At 38.3% G+C, this 21,020-nt stretch overlaps 1 protein-coding gene across 12 annotated transcripts in view; it reads right to left on the reverse strand.

Annotated features, from left to right (window-relative positions):
- Chd9 (chromodomain helicase DNA binding protein 9) overlaps positions 1–21,020 on the reverse strand; it is a 233,905-nt gene that overhangs the window by 30,520 nt on the left and 182,365 nt on the right. For all 12 annotated transcript variants that reach the window (XM_076571716.1, XM_076571715.1, XM_076571718.1 and 9 more), the window contains 9 exons: positions 19,822–20,018; positions 19,233–19,432; positions 15,654–15,813; positions 15,040–15,129; positions 8,946–9,049; positions 7,905–8,022; positions 6,996–7,053; positions 4,771–4,813; positions 1,676–1,895 (listed from right to left, as the gene is read on the reverse strand). In XM_076571716.1, the coding sequence (XP_076427831.1) occupies positions 1,676–1,895; positions 4,771–4,813; positions 6,996–7,053; positions 7,905–8,022; positions 8,946–9,049; positions 15,040–15,129; positions 15,654–15,813; positions 19,233–19,432; positions 19,822–20,018 (1,190 nt within the window). The remainder of the gene's footprint in view (positions 1–1,675; positions 1,896–4,770; positions 4,814–6,995; positions 7,054–7,904; positions 8,023–8,945; positions 9,050–15,039; positions 15,130–15,653; positions 15,814–19,232; positions 19,433–19,821; positions 20,019–21,020) is intronic.

The following is a 21,020-nucleotide window of genomic DNA, read 5'->3' on the forward strand; positions in this document are numbered from 1 at the left end:
GCTGCAAATTCAACAAAATAACAGACCTTAACAGAGAAAATTCAAGACCCAGATTTAACAAAAAGCCCCGTTACTGATAGACTCTGTTCTTTTCCATTTATTTTTTATCATATTTAAGATGTTAAAGCTTTTGGGGCTCGTGAAATAGATCAGCAAATAAAGTGCTTAGCTTACAAGCACAGGGCCTGCGTTTGATCCCTAGAACCCATGTTAAAAAAACCTTAGTGAAGTAGTGTAGGCTCATAATACTTGCATTAGAAAGACAGGAATGGAGATGGCTCAGTGGTTGAGAGCACATTACTGTACTTCCTGAGGACCTGAGTTGATTCCCAGCACCCAAATCAGGTGACTTACACTGCCTATAACCCCAACTCCAGTGGAATCTGACACCTCTGTCCTCTGTGGGCACTTGCATTCATGTACATATACCCAACCCCACATACATATACATAATTAAAATAACAAAAACAAGAAAAACAAAAAAAGAAAGACAGGGATGTGTGGATGTCTGGGGCTTCCTGGCTAGAGCTAGACTCCAAACAAGGTAGAAAGTGTCCTGAGGAACAAGAGCCTAGGTTGACCCCAGTCTCCACATGAGCACACACATGCACACAAATATTTATTTATTTATTTTCCAAATTTCATGGGGCTGCAGTGATGGCTCAGCAGTTTGGAGAATGGTTCCCTGCATCCATATGAAAGCTCACAACCATTTGTAATCCTAAACCCAGGGCATCCAAGTCTTCCTTCTGACCTCCTCAGGCACCAGGCACACACACATACGTACATGTAGGCAAACTACTCATACAGATAAAAATAAATGAATAATAAATCTTGAAAATATATTTTAAGAAGAGAAGTTAGAACTTGTGGTTGAGACTCTTCCCTGTCTTGTTTTGTTTTGTTTGGAGACAGGGTCTCTCTACATAGCCCTAGATATCCTGGAACTCACTTGAATTCACAGAGATCCACTTGCCTCAGCCTCCAGAGTGATGGAATTAAAGGCCTGTGCCTCCACAGCAAGCTCCCCTGCCTTAACATGTCTTACAATGTTTTCTCCTCAACAACAATAGTTCCAACACTTTGCCCTTTTATAAAGTAGAGGTAGATTTGCTTTCTATCCATTTTTAAATAAATAAAAAAAAGATTTATTTATTTATTATTTATACAGTGTTCCGGCATGTAGAGGGCACCAAATCTCATTACAGATGGTTGTGAGCCACCATGTGGTTGCTAGGAATTGAACTCAGGATCTCTGGAAGATCAGCCAGTGCTCTTAAACTCTGAGCCAATTCTCCAGCTCCCATTCTTAAATTTTATAAATGTTTTAATGTAAAATAAAATAGACAAAGCTCTATTTAATATAATTTAATCTTTGGATCTATTGATAATTTAAAATTCTAAGAATAAATTTTATCTATGCCTTCAGTTCTTAAATTTTTCTATGTTAGTAAAAATGAAAAGACTAATATGAACTATGTGCTATACATATAAGACAAGAATCTTTGCTAGTTTTTTCATAATTCTGCATATACAAATGTATGAGTATATACATATATGTATGTAAGTCTTTGCTGTGGCAAATTAGAATGATAATCCAACAACTTCATAATCTTCAGAATGAACAAACTTGTAGACACTGTATATTAAAACTTAGTGCTCTTATCTTACTTACCTCTGCTGTCTTTCTATCTTGGCGGCCATCTTAGGGTTAAGAGTGGCTTCTTCATAAACAGGCTGCATTACACTGGCAGGCACTGAGAAACTTGGCTGTATTTGCTGGATGTGTCTGTTTTTATTAGTTCGCTGGTATGCAGTGATGAGCCGTCGCAACCGTGTAGTCAGAGCTGACGGAGTTGGCCAATACACTTTATCCCCTTCCATCAACTGACCATCTATAGTTAAAGAAACTAGTATCAATAACAATAAAACCTAAGCAGATATTGGACAAAACTCACAAAAGTTGAAAACTTTATACTTATAATTTTTCTTTTAATCTGATTAAGTGAAGTAAACCAACCAAATCTTACATCATTTAAAAAAAAAAAAAAAAAGAGTTGCTGGGCACCTTTAATCCCAGCACTCAGGAGGCAGAGACAGATCCCTGAATTTGAGGCCAGTCTGGTCTACAGAGTGAGTTTCAGGACATCCAGGTCCACAAAGTGTGACCCTGAATCAAAAGAAAAAAAAGTTTATAGTTTTAAAAAGCATTACAGCTGGGTGGTGGTGGTGGTGGTGGTGGTGGTGATGCACACCTTTAATCCCAGCACTTGGGAGGCAGAGCCAGGCGGATCTCTGTGAGTTCAAGGCCAGCCTGGTCTACAGAGTGAGATCCAGAACAGGCAGCAAAACTATACAGAGAAACCCTGTCTCAAAAACAAAACAAAACAAAACAAAACAACAACAACAACAAAGCATTACAATAAACTTTAAGAATTGCTCAAAGAAAGAAGAATATGACAGAAGTGGAGCCATGATGTTACCTGTTTGAATTATTTCTGCACAGAAAATACAACTCTTGGAATTCCAGGTCTATAAGTCATACTGTCTTGCAAATATTCAATGACTTAAATAAATTAAAAGCCAAACAGTGGGACAGTGGTAGTACATGCCTTTAATCCCAGCATTTGGGAGGCAGAGGCAGGGGGATCTCTGAGTTAGAGGCCAACCTGGTCTATAAAGTGAGTTCCAGGAAAGCCAGAGAAACTCAACACAGAGAAACCCTGTCTCAAAAAACCCCAAAAAAACAAATAAACAAACAATGGAGGCTGGAAAGATGGCTCAGTGGTGAAGAGCACTTGTTGTTCTTCCAGAGGACCTGGGTTCAATTTCCAGCACCCACATGGCAGCTCAAGACTGTGTGTAACTCCAGTCCAGGGGTTCCGACACCCTCACACAGACACACAGGCAGGCAAAACACCAATGAACATAAAATAAAAATAAATAAATTTAAAAAAGAAAAGGAAAAAAGCCGAACAGAAATCAATTGGATGCTGAACATTGTAAGCCAAGTGAATGAGGATTTTTTTTTATTGAATTTATATCAATTTACAATCAAAGCAGTTTTAAAGTCATTAGGTAGAAAAACACTATATTTAAATATACATTTTAAATATTCATTATGAAGACTTAGAATGTAGCTCAGCTAGAAGGTAGCTTGCCTAGTGTTGTGGGATATTTGTACATCACGTGAAGATGGATTGCTCTGATTGGTGTAATAAAAAGCTGAACAGCCAATAGCTAAGCAGGAGAGTATAGGTGGGACTTCCAGACAGAGAGAAAACTCTGGGAAGAACAAAGGCCCAGTTGCCAGCCAGCTGCAGAAGCAGGATGGGCAGTACGGAGATGAGGTGATGAGCCACGTGGGAGAACGTAGATGAAAAAGTATGGATTATTAAGTTTTAAGAACTGTTAGGAACAAGGCTAAGCTAAGGCCAAGCTTTCATAATTATTAAGTCTCTGATTCATTATTCGTGGGCTGGTGGTCCTGGTGAAATAGAACTACAGCCTAAAATGCATAATGCTCTGGGTTCTATCCCCAGCACTGTATGAAACTAGGAGTGATGAAATGTATGTGCAATCCCAGCACCTGGGAAGATTAGATACTCAGTATCATCTTTTTTTTTTTTTTTTTTTTTTTTTGGTTTTTTGAGACAGGGTTTCTCTATGTAGCTTTGTGCCTTTCCTGGAACTCACTTGGTAGCCCAGGCTGGCCTCGAACTCACATAGATCTGCCTGCCTCTGCCTCCGGAGTGCTGGGATTAAAGGCGTGCGCCACCACCGCCCGGCCTAGTATCATCTTTAGTTACATAGTAAGTTCAAAGTCAGCCTGTGCTATCAGAGATCTTGTCTATCCCCTAACCAACTCCCGCAATGTCCCAAACAAAACCATTGAAAAAAAAAAAAAATCACCATGACAATGATACAGTTTTTAAATTTTAATTCATTCAAGACCTAGAGCTGATCATGTAGCTCAGTGGTAGATCACTTACAGCATCCTTAGTGTAAGGCTTGGGATCTGATCCCTAGCACTAACAAAAACAAAACAAAACAAAGTGCAAAATATATTTCTAAGGTGTGGTACTATATGTATCATAAGCTATGCCCATGCACACTAGACAGCTTCCCTAGCCTAGCTGTACTATTCAGAGGGTAAGGCACACTGTTCCTCTGGGTACCAGATGGGGAAGAGTAGACTTCAGCAACAATGTGTTTCTTGTTTTAGTATCAGAAACTGGTAAAAAGAATGTTGGGCCTGGTGTCACACACCTATAATCCTACCTGGAAGATGAGGAGAGTTCAAGGTCAGTCTTGGCTACATGAGACCTTCTCTAAGAACTCAAATAAATACCACCCCCAAAAAACCAAACCTCAAAACCTAGCGAAACACCAAAACCAAAACAAAATAACAGTGAAAGCAGACCTTGCTCAGCTAGCTTTGTAGAGACTGAATAATAAGGCTTTTCCCTAATGTACACATGACACTAATAAGTTAAATACATTATTATTATATTAATATTTAATGATTTAATCTCACATATAAGTTTAATAACCATGCCACAGTCAAAGTGTCTTGTCTAAGGATTCAGAGCTAAGGATTTGCAAAAACTAACAGTACTATTAAATTCCCAATCAACTAACAGTTTCTATAACAAGTACAACAGTATTCAATACTACTCACACAAATTAGACATTCAAAACTCTGATTTGTTGATCTCATTGTTCATGAGGATGTCAAATTATACTACTAAGTGAAAAAGTGCAACCTACCTCCATCTGCTATGACGAGATCTCCAGGTGAGGAAACATCATCCTTTAAAAAAGCAGACATTTGTCACAAAGTAACTGAATCAAGATTAAAAAAAAAGGGCAAACTTCTTTATAATAGAGACCTTGCTTTCAACACATTGGTTTTTTTTTTTTTTTTTTTTTTTACAACCTGAGCTATGATTTAACCCAGAACTTACTGAGCTAATACTATACTCTCAGCCCACAAAAGAAATTGTAACAATCCACTTAGCAAAAACAAAACACAACTTGGCTTCTTGGCTTAGTTCTCACAATTACCATTCCTGTTTCCTCTGACACTTTAAAATCAGTCACTACTTACTAAAATGACTTCCTTTTCTATGAAGCCTTCAGAATGAGTTTCTCCTCCTCTGACCTCCTTTGGTCCTGAGTCCTGAGCTGCCTGGGGTTTACTGGTGAGCTGCTTTGCACATTCTGTGCATCATCTCAAAGATACACATATTCACTGTCCTAGTTGCCAAACTGCAAATCTCTTCTTTAGCTTGGACTATTTGTATGTAGATTCAACTTTTCATTTCAACTGGGCATCCCAGCGCTGTCTTGGATTGGGGCTTCTGCAGTTGATTCCAAAGATCACTCATTTTCACTGTGTGGGACAGGCTGCATGCAGTTAGAGAAGCATGGCAACTCCTCACTGCAGGTAAGCTTTTTCTGCTCTGGTTGCCTTTACCTTGACTTTACCTTGAAGCGTCTACAGTTTCATCAGGATATAGATTTCACTTTACTAATCCCAAGGATTCATGTCTTTTCAACTGACATCTGCTTCACACAGTGCTCCTTCTGTATGATAGCCATTCGTTCCATTTGGAATGTCTGCTAGGCAGATTGAAGGTACTAGCATGCTATCCTGTCTCAGCTTGTCTTTTTCCTCTGATGGTCAACATGATGTTAATGTTTGTCAGCAGAATGAACTAGACAGATACTGTAGGAAAAAAGGCAGACCTTTTACTTCCTCCTACTGGGGAAGTCCTCTACTGCACAGCTCTACCACAGGCTCTTTCAGAGCTACATAAGCTGCATTTCCTATCAACTTCCTCCCTAGAAAGGCTTTTTTTTTTTTGGTTTTTCGAGACAGGGTTTCTCTGTGTAGCTTTGCGCCTTTCCTGGAGCTCACTTGGTAGCCCAGGCTGGCCTCGAACTCACAAAGATCCGCCTGGCTCTGCCTCCCGAGTGCTGGGATTAAAGGCGTGCGCCACCAACGCCCGGCTAGAAAGGCTTTCTTAAAGAATGTCTATAGTAAGACTTTTCTTGGGAAAAGTATCCTTGGCATCTGAAGAAAGCATATGTCTAGCACTTTCAGGGAGATTTCTAGTACTCCTGTGGGGGAGCACAGTAACTCATTGGCCAGCTAATGAGCAATGGCCATGTATAGTCTGGATTTTAGTCCACACTGGGATGAGAATCTTCCTTGGGAACTCTGAGTACTATGAATGGTAGATTCCTTCTCTTAATTTTTTTACATTTACTTATGTATTATCTTATTTATTAGTGTGTGCATGCATGGGTGCATGCCAACTATGGTGTACATGTGCAGGCCACAGGGAAATTTGAGGGAGGTTGTTCTCTCTGACCACCATTGAGGTCTCAGTCATTCAAGTTGGTAGTAAGTACCACTCATGCTGAGCCATCTCACTGGCCCTATATCCTCCTCTGATCTGCTGCTCACATCTTCATTTCCCTCTTTATAAGCCAATCTCTCATTACTGAAATCTGTTAGCAGTAATTCTTTTTTTTTTTTTTTTTTTGGGTTTTTCGAGACAGGGTTTCTCTGTGTAGCTTTGCGCCTTTCCTGGAACTCACTTGGTAGCCCAGGCTGGCCTCGAACTCACAAAGATCCGCCTGGCTCAGCAGTAATTCTTGACACTAACTAGGATCCCGGTAGGCTGTATCCTGTACTGTAGTCCTTTTCATGGAGTGATAATTTCTATCTCTTAATATTTACCTTAGTATTGACTTTTACTCAGTTTTCTGGTTTTTCCCCAAGATGCTATACTTCTTAGTTTAAGAAGTGTAAAATATGGGCAAACTGCATTATATATACATGTCCAAGCCAGCCTTATTCTTGGCTAGAAGGGGATATCAGGCAATCTTAAATGATTATCTGTGATGTATATCAACTAAGGTTGATCACTTATTTACAAGGAATACTTAATATTGAGGTTTTTTAAATGTGATCCAAAACATACCTCTATATCATCTTTAAAGATGGCTGGGGCAGGTTTGTACTCTGGGTCTTCCACATCCCTGTTAGAATAACAAGTGTTCTAATTATTGTAATGGACTGAAGATTTCTTGGTTTGTCTTAAAGGTCAAATTTGATCCCGAGCACCACAGAAAAAGCAAGGTGTGGTGGTACACACCTGTGATGCCAATGATAGGGAGGCACAGATGGGGGGGATGGGGTCTGCTTGCTTACCAGCTTAGTCTAACCAGTGAGGCCCTAATGAGGGATCTCTCTCAAATAACAAGGTAAACACGTTCTGAAAAATAACACCTGAAGTTGACCCATGTCCTCTACGCACATGGTCATGATCTTACACACACACACACACACACACACACACACACACACACACACACATACACACACACACGTTGGGTTGGAAAGTTAGCTCAGTGGTTTAGAGCACTTGTTGCTCCAGCGGAGGACCCAGGTTCAATTCCTGTCATTCACAACAGTGATTCTCAACTGTTGATTCAGTCTCAGGAGATCCAAAGCCTTCTTCTGACTTTTGAGGAAGTAGATGCTTCCTCATCCCCACCAGGAAATCACGCACATTCAGGGCAGTGTGGTCACAGAAACCAATTTTCTACTCTGAAATAAGCAGTCAACTGACTGTTCTAAAATAGTGTTCTCAACCTTCCTAATGCTACAACACTTTTTAATACAGTTCCTCATGTTGTGGTGATCCCCAACCATAAAATTATTTTCACTGCTACTTCATAACTAATTTTACTATGGTTATAAACCATAACGTTATACATACATACATGCAAACAAAATACATAAAATAATAAATCTAAAGAAAAATGATAAACATCAATAAGAATGGAAACAAAACATAAGGGAGAATTTGAGTCTAAAATGCACATACCCATCCATGTAATCATTTGCTCTCTGTTCAGCAGCAACGGCTTTGTCATCAGGCTTTCCTACTCTTTCCAAGAAGCACAATGCTGGGTCTGCTCGGATGGTGTTATATTTTTCATAACCTGGAAGCACCACCAATTATGAAGGTACAGAGGACAGAAAGAAGTTGTATAAATATAAGGATTCCTTATATGTAGAGTGAATGATATTTTGGGGTTAAAGGAACATTTTATTTAAGTAATATGGGTTATATATGCTGTTTTGAAATCATCACAAATATTATATATTTTAATAATACTTATAAAAACTTTAAAGTATCTGTTACAGAGGGATGGCCCAGTGGTCAAAAGTGTTCCTATTTGAGAGAATCCAAGTTCAGTTCCCAACACCCATATTAGGCTGATAACAGCCTTTAATTTCAGCTCTAGGGGATCCAACATTCTTTTTTGGACTACTTGGATATTACATGCACACACACACACACACACACACACAGAGTAAAATCCTAAAAACCAAACCAATGACAATAGTAATAACAGAGCTGGAGAGATGGTTTAACAATTAAAAGCACTGTTATTCTTGAAGACCCAGGTTTGGTTCCCAGCACCCATCCACATGGTGGCTCACAAGCATCATTAGCTCTGGTTCCAGGTGATCCAGTGCCATCTTCTGGCATCTGAAGGTACCTGGCATGCACACAGAGCACATACATAGATGGAGATAAAACACACATATGTATAAAATAAAAACATCTTAACAAACAAAAACACATATAAAAAAAAAGTAGAATAAGCTGATCATAAGTTCATGTAACTCTCCCGAAGGAAGGAGATTGTGTAACTAATAGCCCAGAGGGCAAGTCACATGGTACCTCCTCCTGAGGAAATGACGTGAATGCAAACTTAGTTTGACAATCTATGGTTTTAATGATTATATGTATGCGTGTGTTACTAGAGTAAAACTGCACGTGGAAACCAATAAACTAAGCAACAGTGGGATTCCATTGTCCATAAGAGCTCTCTCTCCCCGCTCACTCTTTACTTACCATGCTTAAAAACCCCAATAAGAAGTGACTTGTCAGCGTCAAAGTCCCACCACACAGCAGGAACCTCTGAGTGGTCTGGCTCTGGTACCCAAACATCAATGTCACTTAAAAACAGCACAAGATTATGAATTTTATAAATATGTATAAAGGAGGCAAAGGGTATAAATGATGCAAAAGCAGCTAACATTATGCTCCACTAAAAAAATACACTTTAACAGCAGTTCCTGCCTGGTCTCAGGCAGTGTCCTCACCCATACACACACCAAGTGCTTCACTGGAATGTTATGGCAGCAAACAGCTGGGTAAAAAATCATCTGGTTGAAATATTTTGTATATGAGAAAACTGGGTTCTAAAGGGCAAAGGAAGTGCTTTGTGTTTCAAAAAAAGGTTATGTCTTTTTTTTAAATCAGTTTTGTTGAGGAGATTACACTTTATTTATCATGTACACAGTGTTCTTTCTGCATGTATGCCTGCATGACAAAAGAAGGCATCAGATCCCATTACAGATGGTCATGAGCCACCGCGTGGTTGCTGGGAATTGAACTCAGGACCTTGGGAAGAGCAGCCAGTGCTTTTAACCTCTGAGCCATCTCTCCAGCCCCTGAAGTTACACTTTAAAGGTTAGGTTTTCGATTCATAATTTAATTAAACCATAAAAAGCACTACTTTTGTGTTTATATAAGCAGTATTCTGATATAAAATGACAATGTTAGATTATTTCAAACTCTGATGAAAACCCATAATGCTTTGGCAAGTTGGCTGTTTTCACGAATAAGAAAGGGCTGGTGACAGCTCAAGGATACCTCCTCTACCATGTAAGACCATTCTCCCTGAAACTTTCTCCAAATAACACAGGTCACACCCCAAAGTGATGCCACCTGTAGGTATGTTCATTTCTTTGTCAGTGTAGGCTGAAAGATGCATTCCTGATGTTTGATTATTAGCATGTATCAGTGTGTGTGTGTATGTGTGTGTGTTCATGCCTGTGTGGGAATGTGTATATGTATGTGTGTGTGTGTGTGTGTGTGTGTGTCTATTTGCACGCTTGTGCCTGTGTATGTATGTGTGCATGCACATGTGTGTCCTGATATTCAATAGTTAAAGAGGAGAAACTGAATGGAGTATGCTGCAGAAAATAAAATAGACTGAGAATTTTGCTATTTGATTTCACGAAACAATCAATTTTTAAGAATTCAGAGAAATAATATAATACAAAGTATTGCCATCTCACCTTATCACTATAATTTCCTAAGTTAATTAACAAAGACCCTTTAGGTTTAATGTGCTAAACTTTCTGACAATTAAATTCTATGACAAAAGTTATTTTTTAATTTGGCTATCATATAAAAACAAGCTGATAAATGGTCCATGTGCTCCTGGGCAAGGCAAACAACCCTTCATATACGAGTAGCCGTAGTCTTGAAAGAGAAGACATGGACAGTGAAAAAAGTTTTCCAAGTGCTTAGTAATAAAGGATGAGCAGCTCACTTCTGTTGTTCACACTTGTTTTCACAAGTCTTTAGTCCACGGTGATAATGTGGGTGAAATGACCTCTGTAATCTGTCAGCACTTTTAGCAAATACTTTATTGTATCTTTGCTATGAAATAAACCAAAACTGAAAATGTTTTAGCTGAATAGGGAAAAAGAGAGAGAACGATTTTACTGCTATTTGTCAAAAACTGAGAAAGAGACAAAGAACATAGCTAATGGAAATCTTTATTTTTGATGGTGTTTCTGACTCAATGACCCTCTGGATCCCAGAAGGGAAAACTGCAGCAGTCTCCCCTGGACCCCACCAGGTGGCGCTCAAAGTCCAGACCGTTGTGGTAGAATCAGCTTGACAAGTGGTCCTGCTTATGAAACCATGGTTCAAATTTGAGGGCCACATGGTCATGAAGTATTTGTAAACTGTTAGCAAAAGGGATAGAAGACTGGCTCACACTGTTGTTGTTTTGGTGACCCTTTGTTCTTCTGTTTTGTTTTGTTTTTAAACGCAATACCTTGCTATGTAGGCCAGGCTGACTAGATTTCACTATGTAGATCAGGCTGACCTGAAACTTGCTTCAGCCTCCCAAGTGATTGATTTCTGTCTTTAAAAATCATGTGATGTTTCCTGCATAAGGCCTTCTTAAACTTCCTCAGGTTAAATCCTCCATTTGAAATACATTTAGAACCAATAACTGAAATGAATTAGAACATCTTTGTGAAGAGGTACCTGCACCTGACCAATGGCATGATGTGTTACTACTAGAGTATGCGCCTCAACAAGACTTGGAGAGATAGAAAGACAAACAGCCCACATCAACTAATGAAAAGGAGGGGCCAAATGGAAAAAATGAGAGAAAGAGAATGTTCTAAGCAAGAGTAAGTTTTGAAGTAAAGCATGACATACAAATCTGAACACATTAGCATAGAAATAAAATCTTAAGCCACTAAGATGAAACCCCCAAATAATTAAAGCTAACTGGTAAATAATGTGTGATAGTTAATCTCAAATATCAAGTTGATGCACTCTGGAATGACCCAGAGAGGAGCCTGTGGAGGATTATTTTGGTTGGGGAAGACCTACTCACAGTTAGTGACACCATTCTCTGTGCTTGAACCCGAAATTGTACAGAAGAAGGTGAGTTGAATACAGAGGTTCAATACTTTGTTTCCTGGCTGAGAATGTAACATGGTCAGCTCCTTCAAGTTCCTGCTGCCCTGTTCTCCCTGACATGATGAATACACTTTTTTAAAAGAAGTTAGTCTAAGCTGGGTGGTGATGGTGCACACCTTTAATCCCCACACTTGGAAGGCAGAGGCAGGTGGATCTCAGTGAGTTTGAGGCCACCCTGGTCTACAAAGCGAGTTCCAGGAAAGCCAAGACTATACAGAGAAATCTTGTGTAGAAAAAAATAAAAGTCTAGGCAATCGAAGCGAGCACTAATATAGTAGAAGAGATACTGGGTTCAAAAGTGATGCATTTGGTGTACAAATTTATATTTAAGATGAGAGAGATGTAAACTTGATAAAATCCAAAGAGAAGTAGATTTATTTTTAAATGGGAAAGTAAAGGAATAATCCACAAAACAGTGGCTAAGAAAACAAAAGTAGTTCAGTCATAGGCCAAAGGAAAACAGGCAATTAGTTAATAAATATTTATTGAGTACTCAATGTTTTAAGATGACCAGTTCCATTTGGGGAAGAGGAATGCTGGGAATTGAACCTAGGGCCTCATGTAGGCAAGCGATCTACAGCAAACACCAGCCACAGATGATAATGGACGAGAATGTAATGATCATTAAGACAGCAACGTAAACTGCAATGGAAAAAAAAGTTTTGAATAGTGAAGGAATCAAGAGGAATTAAAATAAAGTAGTGGTGAATGACTGGAGGGCTACTTTAGATGGTATGGACAGGAAGGCCTACTTGAGAGTGTAACAGTTGAGCTGAAATCTCAATTATATGAATGGATAGTTTTCTTCTTTTAATTTTATGTATGGGTGCTTTGCCTGCATGTATGTCTATGTACCACTTGTGTATTCTTGGTAGCCAGGAAAAGGTGTCAGATCTTTTGGAACTGGAGTTACAGAGTGTTGTGAGTGGCTCTGCAAGTGCTAGAATCTAACCTTAGGTCTTCTAGAAGAACAGACAGTGCACCTAACTGCCGAGCAAACTCTCCAGCCACGTGAACGGACAGTTCTTAGGGTGATCTGGAGAAAGTATATTTGGAGCAGAACAATACAGCATGAGCTTGATTTGTTGGATGAACAGAAACAATAGAGTGGCTGGACAACTGTAGGTAAGGGACAGAGGGAAGGAAGTCCAAAAATTTTAGGTTATCTAGAATCCAGATTCTGTTTAAGAGGACATTTTGAAAAAATGTGCCATGGCTTTGAGAAAAATCATTCTAACTGCTTCTCTCTCTCTCTCGCTCTCCCTCTCCCTTTCCGTCTCTCTCTCTGTCTCTCTCTTTTCCAGAGCTAAGAACTGAACCCAGGGCCTTGCGAAGCGCTCAACCACTGAGATAAATACACAACCCTCTAACTGCTTTTTGAAGGACATAGTGTAGAGAGTAGTGCAAGAATATTATTAAGTCTCAGCAGAAGTTTAAAAAGAGAACTGAGGCTAGAATAGAAATTTAGTAGAAGAGAATGAAGGTACTCACATTTGGCACATTTTTCATGGAGCCAATGGGTTCTCCTTCATGAAAATAGGGGAAGAAGACCGAAGAATCCTACCAGAGCAGTATGTGGTACATTCTGTATGATGGAATAGTTTTACATATGGGAATGGAAGGAAAGAATTGGTGGATATAGGAAGCAGCATGGATACCTATGGAAGATAATATTTAGAAGCAAATAAAAAAAAGAATTGATGCCTGTGGTCACTGGCAATGCTAAGAAACATTTTTGTGCCATCATGGAAAGATTCATTAGAGCAGGCTGATGAAAAAGTGCAAAGAAAGAAGTAGAAAGAGAAAACACAGGAGTCTGTTGAGAGGGGAACATTGAAGTGGGGCAGAGAGATGCAGAGTATGGAAATGATTTTCCTTTTGATGGTAAGTGAGTAATATGGGCACGTGTGTGCAGGAGGGAGAAAGGAGGATAGGGAAAGAGGGAGGAAATGGCTCAGGAGAGGAAGATTACTATAGAAGTAAGATGCTTAAATGAAGAGAAGAGCTGTGACGCAAGGCAATGAGCTGGCAAAGGAGAGGCATTTCTACTGCTGCCTGAGTGGGCAAGTAGGCAGACCTGGAGGCCAGGGGCTCTTGCCTGATTGTTTGTTTTTCTATGAAATATGTCACAAGGTTATTATTAGACATTGTTGGTGAGTTGGAAGGGTGGTTTGGGGAAACAGGGACAAACAATCCTCTTAAAAAGGAATTTACTAGCCACAGTGCTTAAATAGTCTATACTTATTTCATTTGAAGTTGAATACTCATGGATGTGAAGTCAATCCATTCCCCCATTACATAATTTTTGTTTTTTCTAGCCATGTTCAGTTGCTTAGAAGAAGGCAAAAAGTAGGTTAAACTGAAGTTACAATGGGTATATGATACAGAAGGACAGGCAAGCAATGGGATTAAGGAATTTAAAGTCCTGAAGAATAAAACTGAATAATGAGGGGAAAAGAGGAGGGGCATGACAAGGTAATGTCTAGTGAATGAGTGGTAAGAAGATGCTGTGATGAGGTTCACATTATAATGACAAGTACCCAAGTGTCGGTGAGTTGGAAAGGAAGGAGCAATGGTCAAAAGTCACACTGAGTGGGATAGCAGGAGCAAGGCTGCAAGTGGACATGTGACAGAGAGAAAGATAACTGAGCCCAGGAGCCTGGGTGTTGTCAGGGTCTCATATGGCTGCTGTATTAGAAGAAACAAGACAAGAGTGACTTTAGGAAAGTTAAGTTTCCTGTGTTGGCAGAAAGCTGAGGTTACTTCTACTTGATGGCTTGCTTACACTTAGTTCCTGAGAATAAGAGTGGTTAAGGTGTGTAGAAGTACAAGTTTAAAACAGATGCTGCAGAGAAGAGAAGAGAAACAGAAACATATGTAATCAAGAGGCAAGATGATACGAGAAATGGAAAATCCCTACTGGCATCTTATCCATGCAGCAAAGCACAGTCTCACTTCTGTTCACTGATACCATAAACTGCTTAAGGATGAATAGTAATTTTGTCTTTTTATCTTCACTGTTTCACATTGCCTGAGCGTACTCAAAATTGGTCCTGGACTCATAGAGGTATAGATGGGTGGTAAAGCACTTGCCTAGCATGCACAAACACCCTAGGTTTGTTGATCCCAGCAACACAAACAAAACAAAATAACCCAGACCTATTTCTGAAGAAATGAATTAATCCCTTATTTCATGCATGTCTACCTGAATGGCACCTTGGCTACATGCAATTCTTCAAATTACTACCCCCACTCCTGGTGCTGCATTGTAGAACAGTCAAGGACGAGAGTAACAGAAGAAAGGCAAGGGTCAGTTCTCTGTGGCTAGGGATTTCCCTCCATGAATGAAAGAGTCACCTCCTATGCAATTTTCTGTCATTGTATGGATTTTGCTTTACTGTGTTACTAAAAAGTCAACAAATATTTTTGTTACCTTGCATCAACTCCATCAAATACTTTTTGACACTCATTTCCAATGACTTCTTGCTTTAGATAGTACAGCATTCTTACACGAAGCAAAACTCTAAAAAAAATAAAATAAACCAAAGGGGACAAAGATATTAATCACTAAGGAAAATATGGGGGGATATCTATAGATGTTTATTAATTTTTTGTTTTGTATTGTTGTTTGTTTGAGAGAATTCGTATGTGGCTTGGGCTGGTCTGGAACTCGCTGAGTAGAACATGCTTGCCTTGGACTCACAGATGAAGTCTCCTGCATTGCTTTCCAAGCACCAGAGTACAGGCACGTGTATACCCTTGTTTATATAGTCTTTCACTAATAGAGTAATGATTATATATGATCAAATGACCCTCATTACTGATGACACACAAAGGATACTGCAAAATCTTCACAATGGTCACTATCTAGTACCAGGGAAGAGAGGAGTTTATCTGGAGAGTAAATTTATTTAATGATAAAAATACGTAAAATGAAGATAGCATCTGAAGTTAAAATCTTAGAGCATACCATCACTAGGTTTTAAGGTCAATGCATTCAGGAGAGTGAATGTTTCAAGAGCTGTTTCTAGAACACCCACTACCTACTTGTTGCAATGGTGCTTCACATGTTTCTTGTAGCCTTCGTCTTGAAGGAGCTGCTCAGGATTGTATTTCCGAAGCCACTCTGCTTTCTGTATATCAAAGGAACTTGTCTGAGTCTTTACTTTCTTCCCCTTTCGGCCCCTAGGCACAGGAGCTGAGAGGCCTGTTAAGACGAAAAGTACACATGAAATCAGAGATAACTTGTATAAAAAGCTATGATTTGAAAGATTTTTTCCAATGCAAGAAATTACTGGAGATTTTTTGGGTCTCTGAAGGTCACACAGAGGTCTTTAGCACATTAATGGCAGTAGAACTGACACAATCACAAGTCAGACACAACTCAAGACGGTTTTATAAAAACTAAGTCAAATGTCACCAGTGAGACAATACTTTACTTCAAGTTACAGTGATCATTGTGGTTTCCTTTGGCTCTGTAACCCAGTCGCCTCTTTTACTGTTGATTCACTAATTATCAGAAATGCATGTCCTTTTGCTCTTCAGAATTGGCTTTATTAACAACATGGGATGGTCTAGACTTGAGACAGCTAACATCATTTTTATGCTCTTGAGAGTTTTACTATTAATTTCTTTAAAGAATAAAACATCATCACTGTTCAAGTTGATCACATGTGCCACATCTGCTCAGTTTTCCAGGACAGGAAATCAACCACAGCTGAACTCTCCACAGTCTTCTCCTGTCTAATACACTCATCTATCCCAGAAACCAGGAACACATGAATCGATGCTTAGTCGTTGTTTACTACCAACCACTACATATGCTTATGAAATAGTTGGCATTTGTTTCTAGATCTTATGTACTCATAGAATCTGTAGGATGTAGTCATGCTAACTTATGAGGCTTTAGTTCAGCATCTTTAACCATGGCGTAGTAACTGACAGTGAACAGAGAGCTCATATTTATTAATCTCCAGGATGTTTGACTTGTTTTACTCTTAATTCTTGACAATTACTAATGATGCAATTTTGACTACATTATCTGATTTTTACCTCATTGGTAAACAAAACCAGTGAATCAGAATAAAGTTTTTCCTTTTTCATTTTTTGAAAATTACTTTTTAGCATTCAAAATTATGCACTTTATCATGACAGAATGGCCAGAGCTTGTGACTATAGGATCAAAGGAGGTTAATTTGCTGGGAGTTTTTGCAGCCGTTCGTTATGTTTAGTTTTGTACCTGCTCTTTAGTTTTCTTCCCTGAGGATTGCCCTAGCCACTGCAAACACTTATGACCTTCCCACCTCACACCTGGTGATCTTTTACTCTCTCCAGAGAAAAGCATAATCCGGTTAGAATCCAGCTGTAAGGGCTCAGAGTATTAGGGATATGGCCTCATTCAAGTAGCTTTAACTACGGCCCTTATCTTTTCATGTCCACTTTTAGAGGTACCTGCCACCACAAATTACTGAAATTTTTAGGAAATATGAAGAGCATCAGAGTTATTTGTTTTCAACTGGTGAGCCAAGATTTAACTCCTTCAAGGTTAATAAAATTGTCAGCACCAATCTATTTGTTTCCAAATTCCAAAATTTTATTGCTATTTTCCCCCTCATTCTTCCTATTTTTGAGGGTTTATGCCTATTTTCCAAGTGTGGACTATAAGCATACACAAAAGTAGATGGAACAGTATGATGGATCCCATCTTCTATTATTATCCATTTCAATAACCATTACTGCATGATCAATTTCCTTAATGTACAATCTTTTCTCTAACTCCTTACGGTGTGGACATAAATCTAAGATAGCTATCATTTAATTCATGAATTTGTTAGTTACCTCTGGCTAAAAGGTAAGGTGCTAGTAAATGTCTAAAACATGGAATAATAAAGTTTCATAATACTGAGTAGTCTAATGTACAGTCATCTAGTAAAGAAAATAAATTTGCCCTAGATTGTTTGTCTCAGTTATGATATAAATTAAGGCCCTGAAATGCAACAGTTTGTTAAGAGACATCTCTTTTAAGTTACAGTGGGTTTTTTTTTCTCAGCTCTACTAAATTTTTGTTTGTTTTTGTTTTTTCAAGACAGGGGTTCTCTGTGTAACAGTTCTTGATGTCCTAGAACTTACTTTGGAGACCAAGCTTGCCTCAAACTCAGAGAAATCAGCCTTCCTCTGCCTCCCAGGGTACTGGGATTAAAGGCATGCAGCACCATGCCTACACACACACACACACACACACACACACACACACACACACACACACACACACACACACACACCAACTAAGCTCTACTAATATCTGAGGATGGATAGTTCTTCACTGGGAGGGACTGTCTGTGCTTATCTAGAATCTACCCATTAGATACCAGGAACGTGCTCAAAGTTGAGATATGTTATAGGGGGAGAGGGGCAGCAGTTGGGACACAGGATCATCTCCAGTTGAGAACCATTCCCTCAGAATCATTCCCAGTCCTACAATCAGTTTGTTGAAAAAGTCAAGTATTTTGTTCTATGGAGTTGAGCAAGCTTAATGCTTTACATTTCCTCCTTTATGTGTGGTTTTAGGAAGAACATAATCATATTTGTGTGATTCTTTCACCTTCACCAAAAGGTTAGTTCTTCAAATTAATTAATTTGTCTCCATTACTGACCACCTCATCCAAAACAAATGCTTGCTGCTGTGCTATCTTGGAAGTGTATAATGGTTACAGCATTACTTCACAGTGTTTATTACAACATGTAGCTGTTTAATTAATTTATCTATATTCTATGTCTGTCTACCTAGCTAGAATGTAAGGTGGAGCTCAGAGATCTTCTCTATTTCTTTTTATACCATGTGTACACTGTATAAGCAGTCGATAAACATTTTGTGATTCAGAAAAACAAAACTATAACATAACTTTAAAAGCACAGTAATTTTTCATTTTTGTAGAAAATGTAATTGTTTTATGGTCAAAATTTATTTTATACTGAAATGAGCATTCTGTTAGTAAAGCTGGGGAAAGAAATTCTTGCATATACCAATGATAATACTGCAAACCCGTCACTCTGGACAGCAAACTACTAAAGTGTCGCATACTTCAACAGACATACTAACTGCTGGGGATTCTGTTAAAAACTAGACTATGATTCCGTAAGTCTGAGGCTTTCAATTCCGTGCTGACAAGATATGATATGATCTACCCCAAGACCATATTTAAGGTCTAAAGATGCAAGTACCCTCAATAGAGGCAGAAAATTATCCATATGCATGAGAAGGAGTGTGCAGAGCTCCTTACTGACACTGAAGTTCAACTGTGTCAAATTGGAACTAGAATACCCATCATTAAAAGAGAAGCCATACCATGAAATACTAAGAAAAAGCTGGGAAATGAGACACAACCACATGGGTATATTGTGACATACTGTGAGGCCAACAGTTTGTAAATTGATACAAATTTAACAGTAATATGAAGAAAAAAAAAACCCAAATCCATTAATACTGGCATTTTTTGAAGCTAGATTTTTTTAGTATAAAGGTTAACTTCTTTAATATAATCTGTATTACATTAAAATTTTACACAAAAGCACATTAAGTATTATTCATGAAATAAGATTTTTTTTATATGAAAGAAATATACTTACCTAAATGATTTTGTAGCTCACGTGTCTGGCCATCTTCAGTGGGAGTGATGAGATCCCATATAAAGCCTTTAATTTTCTCATCACCTCGATAATGAACAAGGCAATAGGCCAAAAGAGCTCGGCAAATGATTTCTACATCGTGTTCATTCAGCTGCCGTTTAAAACGCCCATGTGACAGAATCTCTCTCCATCGGCCCCACCTGGTTAAAAAAGGGACAGTTACAGTAATACTGACTTAAGTCTGAGCAAAAACCATAACTCTTGCATAAAAGGCAGGAGAAAGAAAAATTTTGTCATTATAAAGTTTACTAAAGCTTTCTCTTGTGTACAGTGCAGACATAGAACAGTGACTTCTAGTATATCTTCCTCAGTGACAGTATCTGCTTCAAATGACTGAATGTGCATTTTCAGAACAAGGAGCTTGACATTAGTGAGTCACTCAAAAACTGTAAATACAGAAAGTTAATACAAGCTAAACAGAAATTTAGGATAAAAATAGATGTTATTGATTCTAGTAAGATTGAAAATAGTATGTATTTATGTTTATATGTAATTGCTTATGATAAATGCTAAACATAACATTTTTTACCCATAAACCAGCAGGTTTTTCTCAACTCTAAAGCATTCAGTTCTTCCGTAGCCACTGGACCGGTCACAGGGTCTCCGGAGCTTGGGCTTTTCCTCTCCTTCACTTTCGGGTTCAGATAATTCAGCCAGTTCATCTTTTGTGGCACTAAAGGGTCTGGTTTGCTTCCTAATTCTTGGGGTGTCGATAACTAAACTGTTCTGTAAAATTTAATGGTAAATTTAAGGAAAGTACATTAACAATTTTAGATGAAATAAAACTTTTTATTTTCACCTTTTAAATTTAGAAACACAAATAGTAGTAGAAAAAAATAAGTAACAGATCTATTACACTATCAAGTTAACTGAAGATATTTTCTTTTAAAACTGTTATGATACATATATAATTTTATGGCATTATAGTCACAGACTTTAAAAAATCGGTATTTTCTGTTATCAGTAAAAAAAAAATTACTGTGCTTCTACAATAACCATAATATATTTTAGAATCAATTTCAACTTCACCATTTGTTTACCAAAAATTGATTAATAATTTAATTTGGATTGCTTTCACCTTTAGAATAAATAATGCTGAAGTGACTCTTTTTGACCTTAGTTTATCTTAAAGACAAAAGGAAAATCAAATGACAGGAATTGAAATACTGGTCAAATGTTGTGAATACTTTACAGAACTAGAAACATGTTTAGTTCTGTACAGAATAATTATATGAAGGCAAGGCAGTGTCTCAATCCCACATGAATAATTCAGTATAACTCATTCAATGCAATTCATGTGTCTGCTTCTCTAATATAGGTACTACTGATACAAAGATCATTAATATAGTTTCTGCTTAAAAGGAATCCCAAAATTTGTCAGTCAGATAAATGTGTTACAAATAAATAGTACTCAGGATGTAGTGTTTTAAAATACAAGATGAGTACAAAAAAGCTGGCTGGGAGTTAAGGTAGAAAGAATTTTTAAAGAACTGGAAATTTGCAAGGTAGACAAGAAAGGAAACAAGGGGTGGAAAATAACATCAGAGACTTGGGAAAGCCTTGGAGCAGAAAAGGATACGTAGTAGCAGAGGAAGCCAGGATCAGAAAAGACAAGTCCTGGTGTATTTTATGTTGTACTTAAAAGAATACATGCATGATGTGGGTATCTCTGGTTACAAACACAATCTTTGCTAACTTTTTCAGTCATCTCTCTAGCCCATTTTTTTC

The sequence above is a fragment of the Peromyscus maniculatus genome, chromosome 5 (assembly GCF_049852395.1).
Source record: "Peromyscus maniculatus bairdii isolate BWxNUB_F1_BW_parent chromosome 5, HU_Pman_BW_mat_3.1, whole genome shotgun sequence".
In the NCBI taxonomy this organism is placed as follows: domain Eukaryota; kingdom Metazoa; phylum Chordata; class Mammalia; order Rodentia; family Cricetidae; genus Peromyscus; species Peromyscus maniculatus.